General features: G+C 41.5%; 1 protein-coding gene across 1 annotated transcript in view; it reads right to left on the minus strand.

Annotated features, from left to right (window-relative positions):
- Positions 1–3,831: 3,831 nt before the first annotated feature.
- GPX7 (glutathione peroxidase 7) overlaps positions 3,832–12,408 on the minus strand; it is a 29,203-nt gene continuing 20,626 nt past the window's right edge. Inside the window, exons 2-3 of the mRNA XM_084636154.1 lie at positions 11,522–11,783; positions 3,832–6,998 (exon numbers count right to left, since the gene is read on the minus strand). Coding sequence (XP_084492280.1) covers positions 6,835–6,998; positions 11,522–11,783 — 426 coding nt within the window. The 3' untranslated portion in view covers positions 3,832–6,834. The remainder of the gene's footprint in view (positions 6,999–11,521; positions 11,784–12,408) is intronic.

Genomic DNA, 12,408 nt, shown 5'->3' on the forward strand with positions numbered 1-12,408 from the left:
CATTCTGTTAGCCTTTTTGACTGCCGCTGCACACTGAGCAGATGTTTTCAGAGAACTATCCATGATGACTCCAAGATCTCTTTTTTGAGTGTTAACAGCTAATTTAGATTCCATCATTTTGTACGTATAGTTGGAATTATTTTTTCAAATGTTCTTTACTTTGCATTTATCAGCACTGAATTTAATCTGCAACCATAACAGCTAGACAATTCCTTTAAAAAAACAATAAAGCTGGAGAACAATCAACAAGCCTGTCTGGGTCCTTCAGCTAGTTCTTTGTATCCCTCGGGGGCACATCCCACACTTTGGGAAACATTGACGTAAGCATTAAACATTTCCTTTGGAATAACTTCCAAATAGGCATTCAGGCAAGGTTCCTTCTGCCTGTCCTTGGCAGCTATCCAGAGGAGAATTTAAAGATTCCTTGGCAGTAGGGGTTTCAGTCCAGCATCCACATCCCTAAAATCATCAGCAGAGATGACAGTATCTAAATCCACCTGTTGACAGTCTCAGTAAAAAGCTGTGGAATGAATGGACATGAAGATGGAACTATGTTCTCATTTTCTTTCCAGGACAGGGAGGTATGTTGGCAGGGGAGTGTCTAGAAAGCATGTCTGGTTGCTGTCTCTGATGGTTCTGTTCTGTGGATTAATAGAGGACTTCAAACCTCCAGAGTGGTCATTTAAAAAGTGGCACCTTTTGTGAATATTATATTCCCACATAAACATTTAAGAACAAAGCCTAGGGGATAACCCCAGCATCACACCCATTGCATGCTCCCAAATTCTGCTTTCCTGCTTCCCCAACCTACAGGCTTCCTGCACCTGTAGAACTGCAGCCATGATTTGCCTCTCAGTTTGTAGATGTATGAATCCCCAACAAAGGTCCAGAATCATTCAGCTGCCCTAGGTGCCTAAAGGTTGAGCAATACGAGAACTGGACTCAGGCACTTGAAAGCCACCTTAGCACCTGGTGCTGCATTAAGGAAAGTGACAGGTTCGTCAGTGAGGTGGCTTCCACCTCCACAGAAGCATGCCACCCCAGTTCACCACTCTCCTTATTACAAGAGCTTAGACATGTCTACAGTAAAACAAAATTGAAGTTTATTTAACAGAGCTTGAGACTGGGATTCAAATAAAAGCAACTATAAGGGTTTGGAAACATAAGTTTACAAGTAAAAGAAAAGCAAAAAATGCAAGCTATAGCCTCTACACTTATTAACAAGTTTCAGAGTAGCAGCCGTGTTAGTCTGTATTCGCAAAAAGAAAAGCAGTCCTAGTGGCACCTTAGAGACTAACAAATTTATTTGAGCATAAGCTTTCATGAGCTACAGCTCACTTCATCAGATTCATCTCCCCACTGTATTTTCCACTGAATGCATCCAATGAAGTGACATCTTCCCTCTCACAGCATTGATGCTGAATCAACTGATGCACTTAAGGCTAGAGGGGCCATCATGATAATGTAGCTTGACCAACATAACAAGTACTCTTGGCTGATCCAAGAGTTGACTGTAGTTTACTATAAAACTCAGTCCATTTGAACAAATGAATGTCTGTATTCAGTAATTTGGACCACATTCAGCCTGTTGTTGAGCAATGTGCTAATGTGTTGTAAATGGTGCATTAGGTACCATCCAACAAAGTCACATTAGGCCTTACTCACCTTTGCGTTATTCCAGCATTAAACCAGTGTCATTCCATTTATGAAAATGGAATGATCCCAGCATAAAACTAGAATAACACAGAGATAAACCAGACCCATAAAGCTTGTCACTTACCAAAAACCAAAACAAAAATACATGTTTAAACCCCTGTTTCATTGTAAATATTTCAGGTTATGAGTCCCATTTTGCAAACAAATTTTTTGTATTATGTGGGTCTGATTCTGCAATGTCTACTCAGGCAAAACTCTTAAAGTCAACAGGTATTTTGTCTGAATAATGGCTGTGAGACCAGGCTCTGAAGTGATTTCTTCTTCCTCTGTCATACCATACAGGGACATATAATAACATGCAGTTATGTATCTCGTCACTTATCTTAGACGTTAAACCAATGTGACGTATTTCTTACAGGGATAGTCTACATCTGTCAGATCTGCATGCTATAAATCTTAAAGCCCTAGACAATTGCTATCCATTCACAAAAATGTATGTTTGTTAACACATACCAAATCTTTCTGTAATACAGGCAAGTTGCAATGCAGATAAGATTTAAGCATGGCACATTCAATGGTTCTACGTAGTTTCCAGGAGGTGCCCTAGGGAAGATCCCTGTCAGACTTGAACTGTGTTAGAATTCATAAGCCAAAGGAATAATTTCTGATATCTACACACTTGTTGAATCCTCAGAGAACAAATACAATCCAGTGCAATTTGGCTTGTTATCTATGGTTTGTCTATCTAGTGACAAGATCATATCAAATGATTAGAGGACAGATTTCTCTCCTAATAAAAAAATTATGATTTACATTTATCTAGCACCTTTCATCCTGAAAGACCTAAACTTGCTCTACCAACTATGACTTCAGCCCAACAAAGGATTTAAACATGTTATATGCTTAACTCTCAGCACATGACTATTTCTGTTAACTTAAATGTAAGCATTCATGTGCTCAAGTCCTTTACTGGATCAGGGTTTAAGTGTACTAGCTTACATAGTATTCATTTCATCCACCACTAAACTGTTGCCACTGGTAAGGTGGACTGCATCAGCTGTTTAACACTGTGCAGCATCACTAGCCACCAGTTTAGGACAGAAAGTGAAGAGGAATTTAAGGAACCAGACTGTATTAATTACCACACTTGAACTTTGGCTAGGACACTGGGGCTAATGCTCCTATTATTATGAAGAGTGCTCTGTGCTGGTCAGAGCCTCAGTTATATACCTTATCCAAAGGGCAGTATTTCCAGCAGCATAATGCCTGCCACTACCGTGCTGGGACACTGTTTCCGTATTTATGTAGAGGGAAGAGAGCCACATACTGAATCATTAATCACTTTTCTTCCATTACCCTGGATTCTCCTTGGTGATCTCCCTGCCACATAACAGACACACCAGACTCTCCTTCACTTGAGAGGTGTGATGAAGTCACTGCTACGACTCATTTAGCAAATAGACTGAATAATAGAAAAGACCTGGGGATTTGCTGCTCTCTTCTTCCTGCATGCCCATGTATCTATGTGCCACACCCACTAGCACTGATTTTCCTTGCTTGCATAGGTGTAAGTTACGCCCTTCATTTTAGTCTAACATCGGTTTGTAGGACTGAACATGTTAATTAGTGTCAATATTGCCTGATTCTGGAAATTTCCACAATTTCCAACTGCACCTGGCTCAGAGATTCTTTGCCCTTCTGCCTTGGGGCTGTGATCTGCCCCTCCATCTCCTTTATGTCTTCTCTCTCTCTCTCTCACACACACACACACGCACACTTTTTTCCTTTTATTCCCCTGCCCCTTTATTTTATTTATTTTAAAAACTCATCAGATTTTCTCAGATGATGTCAGCTTGCTTGATGCAGTAGAAAACACAGTTCAGGTTCCAGTTCCCCTGGCCTTTCTGCAAGTCTCAAGGCAGTTCCAGCTTCTACCCTCTTGGACTGCTCCTGATAGGCATCCATGACCCTAGCAGCAGCTGTGCAGGTCCAGGAACCATCAATTGCTTTAGCATCTCTCCTTTCCTCTCCATCCATTCATCTGCTCCTCACCCTGTTGCAAGACAGGAGGCATCATGGTACACACACACACCTCTTTATTCTACTGGAGTACACCGGGATAATTATGAATGTGTATGATTGCAACAGCCATTTGGAAAGTGTTTACACTGTATGCAAAATGCTAAAAAAGTTTATTGTTTTACCATTTTAAAAACACTATGCAGCACAAACCAGCTTTATTGTGTCAACAATATTAGAACTGGGCAATATTATACTTTTTTAAAGCATCCTAGGGTTAGGAGCATGCTGGCCCCTAGAGCTTGTTTTATAAATAATTGCCTTATTTTACTATCTAGTGCTGATAGTCCTCCAGTGCCTTCCCACAGTTCCCCTCAAAGGGTAGAAAAGTTATCCCACAATTGACAGGCATTGCATACCCCTTGGTTCTTTGTGCTGAGATGCTCTAGGATTCTTTCCCTGTCCACTGTGGGAGAACTTGTGTATTCTTTTGGAGGGAAACTATGGGAAGGTATTGGAGGACTATCAGCATTTAAATGATTTTGCCTATGTCCTCATTGCAAAATAGGCAGGCTCCAACCTCAGCTCTAACCCCCGACACCTGAGTAAGCTAACCTAGGCTTAAAGCACCTCCAAACCCAGGTCAGAAGTTTTTCTGTATGGATGGCAGGGAGGGGTAAGGCTAAAACCTAAGTAAGAGCCTCAGTTAACGGTGTAGTGTAGACACCATGTGTGCAAGAACATGTTACCCTCCACTGGTTGGCTATGCTAAAAAAGATATCCTATGAGTGTTTCTGTAGGTGACAGCTAACAGAGGTCTTTGTTTTAGCTTAAGTGGTAGTAGCCTCATACTTTTGGAGCTAAAGTAACAGAGCTTTTATCTCAGCTGAATAGGTCTATGAAGTTTTATATTAGCGAGGGGAGAATATTGCCATTTTTAAGGTTCCAATCACAGTCCAATTTTAAGGCGGATTTAATCTTCCTTGTAAGAACCACTTCCTCTCCCTATTGCCCACCTCCCTATCCCCCAAGAAAGATAGAAATCTTTATGCTTTTAAATAATTAGGGTTAAGGCTCACTGGCAACTGGAATGTTTTTTGAACATTTTGATTAAACTGAGTAAGTATCTTTTGAGATTAAAACATTTTAAAGTGTCACCAGTTTGAAAATTTTGCATTTTCTAATGTTTCTCTCTATCCTTAGATCTGCCCAATGCAATCACATTACACCACAAGATTTGAATTATAAACTGAACATAGATTTTAACATTGGTTTAGACAAGAGGCAGTTTTCAAAAGCGAAAACAGTAAAATGCGTAAGAAATTTCCATTAGTTGTTCACTTGTCATGATTCTGTCAGTGAAACTGAGGGAAAAAAATATCACAGTGACTAAGAATATTTTCACCAAGGAGCTCTGAATTGGCCAAGGCTACTTTCCAGAGTTAAAGGAAAGGTCAGGATCTGGTTTAATGATTCTCCTTCCTGCATGATCCACCCTTTGGTCTAGGATGAAATGTGGTACAGGTCCATTTTCCTGATTGAGGAACTGAGTAGTCTCATTTTTTTTATTATGCTGTAGCCCCCTTATACTGTACTGGTATATAATTCTCTGTTATACCAAGGCCCCTTTTTGCTGCTTTGGCAGAAACAATCCCCTGAGAATATACCCTACATAAAGAGCCTCACCAGCTGGCACAGACGATGCTAGGCCTGCTCTAATCCACTCCTATGCTCCCCCGCCTCCCCACAAACACAAAACCACCACCACCTGCAAAGAGTACTGGGAACATTTATTTATTTATTTAACGTGTGCAACCGGGTACCTTGGGAACATGTTTCTATATTTATAAGGCTATTCTCTGCTTCCCAGGTTCCACAGGGGACCTAGGGCAGCAGATCAAACACTAGAGCAGCCCCACGGTAAATGTGTGTGCTTTTGTCAGATGTGCTTTGAATGAGGTAGGGCTTTGCAGAAGCCATTAAACTTGGACAGCACCACTAATTCCTTTAATTTAATAATCTGTCCAATCCCATTTATTTAAAAGTTTAAAAATGCTGTCTTACATTTGGCTACATTTTAAAAATAATTAAAGTTTCTGGGTGATATCAGAGGACTTGGCTATCACATCATTTATCAAAACGAAGCACTTAAAACTGAATAAACAAGGACATCATTAATCTTACATTGCCCACAAAATAAACACATTATTCATATGGTGCCAGCAGATTTCAAAACCACCTTAACTCTGACTCAGAATCAGTACTGTTCTTTCTCCCAAAACATGAAGCACCATACAAAAACTTTTTGAAAAAAGAAACCTAACAATAGGGGTAGATTCTCAGCTGGGATAAATCATCTTACCTCGTTGATTTTAATGGTGCTAAATTGATTTAGCCGGAGGAGAATCTGGCCCTATAGATGTTCAAATTAATTATACAGATTTTTCTAATGTCACTCAGTAACCCTTTTTTAAACAAAGAATTTAAAGACAGTTCACACAACTTATGGAGAATCTTTTTGTAGGAAATGTTGTCTTTTATTTCGGTTCTATAGATGAGGCCTCCCCATGCCCTTCTCCCCCAGTTACCCATGACACAAATAAAGAAAATGAAGTGTCTGTCCTTTATAACTAAGCAGACACATATCATTATAAGTGTGTCTGCTTTGAGGAAACCTATTTTTGCCTGCCCCTTATAACTGTGTCCATACTATGCCGAGTGCACTCTTCTACTTTGGGTTGCATTTTTAAATGAAATTCATGGTCAAAATCATGACAAATCAATTGCAGTTGCTAGTAAGGTCTCTCTAAGGAAATTCTAGCTGTACTGAGCCTGGCTGCCAAAAAGATCCTAATTGGCTCTTCATAATACCATCAACAATTCATTATTTGAGTTAGTAAAATGAACAAATGGCTGATAATTTTTTTCTGAGAAGGCACATATTAAATTCAGTAACTTTGTAATGATAGCACAAACCTAAGTTAAATCACCTTTTACCACATTCAGTTATTGTTTCCTGTATTCTTAGGATGATGGGGAAAACTTCAATTAGTCATAATGATTTCCTGTCCCTCTATTTTCTCTTTTGGAACGCAAACAGTCAAATTACAGTCCTAATTATCAATCAAAGTATAATAGATGTGATGGGAATTTTGAAAGTCACAGTTCATCTTTCTGCTTCAGGATGATTTTCCTCACAAGCTCCGTGATGTAAGGCTTTATTTCTTCAATAGTGACAGTTGAGTCCCAAGCCTTTACTACTTTCCCATTAGGGGCTATCAGGTACTTCCAGAAGTTCCAGGTTGGTTCTTCTCCTGTGGATTCTGTGAAGGAAAAAAAAATACAAACAGAAGAGAAAACCACACGAACCAGTTCCTGACATTTTAGTATGATGATGTGTTAATCAGCGCCTTAAGGAAAGAAAGTACATAACATCAAGGGGAAAACGTTAGGTTGATTATCAGGAAGGATTTCCTGACAGGGAGATATATTAGACTGTGGAATAGTCTACCATGGGAACTAGTAGAAGCCCAATCCATAAGACATATAGACAGGAGAAAGCACCAGAAAATATAAGGAATACTTGTGGCACCTTAGAGACTAACAAATTTATTTGAGCATAAGCTTTCGTGAGCTGAGCTGTAGCTCAGAAAAGCTTATGCTCAAATAAATTTGTTAGTCTCTAAGGTGCCACAAGTACCCCTTTTTGCAAATACAGACTAACACGGCTGCTACTCTGAAACCAGAAATATACCATTTGGAATAATCATGCACTGGCAGGGAGATGGACTTAGGAACAGCCATATTAGAAGCAGACTAATGGCTCATCTAGTCCAGTATGCTATCTCCCATAGTAGCCATTACCAGATGCTTCAGAGGAATGTTTCAAGAAACTCTGCAGAAGGAAATAACGGAATAACCTACCCCGAGGAGAAGTTTCTTCTTAACCCTCATTAGTTAGAGATTGGGTTATTCTCTGAATGACCTAACAGGTTTTCCCATAGCTCTAACCTCTATGATTCTATTTTATGAAATGAAAAAGTTCAGGAATGCATTTTAGAATAAGGGCAGGAGTTTCTGCCCATAAATATGAGGTCATAAGATAGGAGCACAGAATGTGCAGGTCCAGAGCTATACATGCTTCATCTGGGACAAGGTTACATCTCTTGCCACTTCTGGGCCAAACCCCCATGTGGAATCAGACAGATTGCCAAGGTGCATGTGACAAGGTGTACCAGGCCCTTTGAGGCCCCTGCTGGAGACCTCATGGTCCTTCCATGCTCTGCCCCAGAAAAGGAGAAGGGAAGCAGCCAATCAGAGCACCGCAGGCTCAAATAAAAGGAGCTGCAGGGGCTGTATGCAGTGCTGTCCCGGACTAGGACCAGAGGAGTAAGGAAGGGTATTCCTTGCTAGAACTCAAGTGAGACACAAAAGATGGGTTCTGGTGGAAATGGCATTTGGTGAGGCAGGAGAAGAGTAGAGAACTTCAGCCCTGAGGTAAAGGTGAAGAGGAAAGGGCTATGTGGGAAGCAGCCTGGGGAATAGCAGCAGCAAGTACTGAAGGAAGCGAAGCAGTATGTAGCTGCCATTTGTAGGGTCCCTGGGTTGGGACCTAGATAGTAGACAGGCCTGGATCCTGCCACTGGCAACGTGGCCAAGGCCCTGAGAAGGGGGCATATTTTGTTTAGTAGCCCAAGCCCAGGGATGGAACTTAAAGGACTCAAGAATGGCTGAAGACCCCGCAGAGGGCCAACCATTTGTTGAACTTTGTTACTCCTGTCCCCTGGAAGGGAGCTGAACTTGAAGGAGTGACCCAGCTGGGGCAATAAGAACTGTTATGACAAAGAGTCTCCAGGGAGAAAGCCCCAGAGGTACTGCTCTATACCAGGGCAGGCATGGTCTTAAAGCCAGCCTAGAAGAGGCTGAGGACTGAGCAGAGACATGGCTAAAGATTTTAACAAGGGCACAGGGACAGGCCCTGTTTAGACCTCTTATCCTGGAAGGGGTTTGTTAATGCACATTGACTGTATGTCACTTGGCCAGAGAGCTGGACTAGTGAAGACCCACCTGATGAGGTTGACTGCTGAAAAGCGGTGGTGGGAGCAGAGAGAGAAAGTGCAGGTTTGCACACAACCGACAGGAGGCCCTAATGAGAGGTGAGTGTTTCCTGTCACACTGCACCGCCAGGCTTATGCTGGTGACTGTCCTTTCACGTTGCAGTGGTGACTGTCCCACTCTCACAGCCTCATGCTACATGTGGAGCATTGGGGAAGGATGGGATTTGCAATCTGCATGCGATATGCAAGTGGCAGCTGAGACGTTATTGACATGAACTGTGACCGTATAGATCATTGCTGTAACCAAGGTCCTACAGTTGCACCAAATCTTGTACAAAGGAGGTCAAGTAAGGTGTCTATGGAAAGGTTGTAATTTGCTGGTTATGATTATGCTATCTGTGTGCGTGTATCATTTTTGTATTTGAGGTTATGAATATTGGCTATGTACTTGTATCTCAATGTGTTTGTTTCTAAGTAGCATCAGTGAAGCATTTGGTCAGCTTCTTGAGAAAGGACTATTCTGAGTCAGTGCCCAATCAAGAAATACTTAACTGACAATGGACTTTGGGAGACGCCAATCCACATCTGAGCTTTCCTGGGAACGTTCAAACTAACATGTAAACAATGGCGTCGGCCTGCAAAAAGCTGAATCCATGGACATGTGATTTGCCCAGATGGCTACAAACTCCATCTTGTTGCTGTGATTTTGCACAGAAGAACAAAAGGGGTTTCCGCCCACATGAGAGAATATAAAAGGCCCTGGAAGCCTCTCTATTTTTTCTTCAGCTGGCTCAAGAGATGGCCTCTCCACCCCAAAGAGATGCCTGAAAGAAACTGGGACAAATGGGTGTGTGAGTGATTGCTGGTTCCAGGCCATAAACTACAACATTGGTCTGAAAAGGATTGGGCCCAAACTAGGAAGGTGTCTAGTCTGTGAAAGAAGCTTATTGGAACATTTCTGAGGGTGAGATTTACCTATATTCAGTTTCTCAATGTATTAGGCTTAGACTGGTGTGTTCTGTTTTATTTTGCTTGGTAACTTACTTTGTTCTGTCTGTTATTATTTGGAACCACTTAAATCCTACTTTTTATACTTAATAAACTCACTTTTGTTTATTATTTAACTCAGAGTAAGTGATTAATACCTGGGGGAGAAAACAGCTGTGCATATCTCTCTATCCATGTTATAGAGGGTGGACCATTTATGAGTTTACCCTGTATAAGCTTTATACAGAGTAAAATGGATTTATTTGGGGTTTAGGCTCCCAGAAAGACTGAATACTAGGCACTGGAAAAGTCCCTGTTAACTGAGAAGCCCCTGGGGCTAAGTGGATCTTAGTTTCTGTGAACTGCAGGGATGTGTGGCCCAACCTCCTGGTCTGTGCTGAAGCTGACTGGTGTGACTAGCTCAGCAAAATAGAGTGGAGGGAAGCCTTTTCTGGCAGGGGGGTTTGTTCTCAGTGGTATCCCAGCACATCTAGTGACCGTCTTGAGGGAGTTTCTGTGACCCAACCCATCACAGCAGCTATCCTACCTGGTGAACCAGAACTGGAAGAGTGTGAAGTGACCTTGGAGTCTTTTTTTGCTTTCCTCTGCAGTGTGTGGGTGTGGGTCTCTTACCGGGATTACCTGGCTAGATCTCAATCATGCCCTTGTCACTGCTGAGGACTCAGGCATTGGTGCACCTTGGTCCCTCCTATTCTCTGCCTGTGGTACATAATAGTCTAGTCTCCTGGAGTTGTACCACTCTGGTCTAATTTTAGTTGTTGGGTTTAGTTTGTGGATGCAGGTTGGAGTTGGTGGCCTGTGATGTACAGGAGGTCAGACTAGATGCTCTGGTGGTCCCTTCTGGCCTTAAACTCTACAAGAAGAGCATGGGGAAGCTTCACCTGCAGGAATGTCAGCTCTGGAAGACTGCATGTAGCTGCCAAAAGTAGTACAAACAACTGTGCTGTAAGTCCATGGGAGAGTGTGGAAGGAACACTGTTGCTGGGTAGAGGAGGTGAGACTCAGTGTGCTGTCATGTGATGGTGGGCTTGATTAGATTTGACTCATTTCCTAAAAAATTGGATGAAAATTCCAATTTCAGTTCAGTATATGAATGGTGTTTGGAGCATTCAACCTATGCAGAAAAATATAGTCTTTAGATAAGAATAACCTAATTTACTGAAGGCTTCTTAGCTGTCTGCCAGGAACCAACAAAAACTCCCAAAGACTCCTGTCCTAGCATGCATTGGTTCTTGTACAAATAGCTGGATGGGTTTTACAATTTGGTTGTTCCATATTCCTGGTGAAGAACATGGAAGGAATTTTTCCAGAAAATCACTATCAGCACCTGGTTGCACTGTTTTGTGTGTGAATGCAAAGCTTGTGAAAGTGAGGGGTTTGGATGGATACTGAGGACCTTTTGCCTCCTCTTACCCTACAGCTCTGCTAATGCATCTGATCAAATCTGGCCTGATGTGTCCTGACATGAATGCTCTGGAGAAATGGTTGCTAAGTGGAGAAAACCAGGCACCACTGCCCACGTTCATGACCCTGTGATCAGGTACAGCGGGAATGTATCACACTCCCATGTACACAGACTTTGTATTTCTAGACATTCTGAATCCCTATTTGGATAGGCATTAGATAGGGTTATTTAATAAATGTGTATATGAAATAATTATAACAGGCGCATTTGCAATCATGAACACTATAAATAATCCTTATAAAAGTCTTGCCAGATCAGATGAATTCAATGCCAGCGACTTACCTCCTTAAATATAGCTTCTCTAGATATTACTCACCAATTAAATATTTGAAGGCAGCATTAGCACCAGCACCTGTGACGGCAGTTTTGCTGAACATAGGAAAGGAGGCACCATAAGTCTTTCGGGCAAAGCTCTCAATTTCTTTGTTACTGTCTGGCTCTTGCTGCCCAAATTGATTACATGGGAATGCCAGCACATTAAAATGATGCGGGCCAAGGTCTCTCTGTAATTGTTGTAGAGCTTTGTAGTGGCTATCTGTAAATCCGCACTCACTTGCAACATTGACGACCAGAGATACCTAAACACAAGAGATTAAAACACACTGCATATCTCCGTTTGACATGAGCTTCCCCCAAGGAGGTTTGACTGCAGATCATTCTCAGCAGAATAAAAATATCCAGGTTGAGAATCTTCAGTGAACTGGGATTGAGCATCTTGCTACTGTTTGAAACTGTTTCAAATTCTTTTGATTATTTAGGGAGACTTAGTTTTTAATATTCACTTTATTGAAGTCAGATGTAGCATCCATGCTGAGAAAATACATTCTAAATTCGTTGGGGGTATTAATTCTGTTTTCAGAAAAACCAGCATCTCCTCTGTCCTGTCTCCTTGGCATTTTCTAAACATTTATTATAGTATAAACAATCCAGCACATGTAAAGAAATGACTGTTCACATGAGGTTGTTTGGTGCATATTAATTATTCCAGGTCTTTCAAATGTTTTTAGATGTGCAACATCTTCCCCCTCACAGCATTGATGCTGAATCAACTGATGCACTTAAGGCTAGAGGGGCCATCATGATGATGTAGCTTGACCAACATAACATGGGACATTAAACTTCACTCTGTGATTACTGCATCAAGCCCACTAACTTGTGGGTATCTTTCAGAAAGCCATCCAGTTTCAATTAAAGACTCCAAGT

This window comes from Lepidochelys olivacea (genome assembly GCF_965140295.1).
Source record: "Lepidochelys olivacea isolate rLepOli2 genome assembly, chromosome: 8".
NCBI lineage: Eukaryota > Metazoa > Chordata > Testudines > Cheloniidae > Lepidochelys > Lepidochelys olivacea.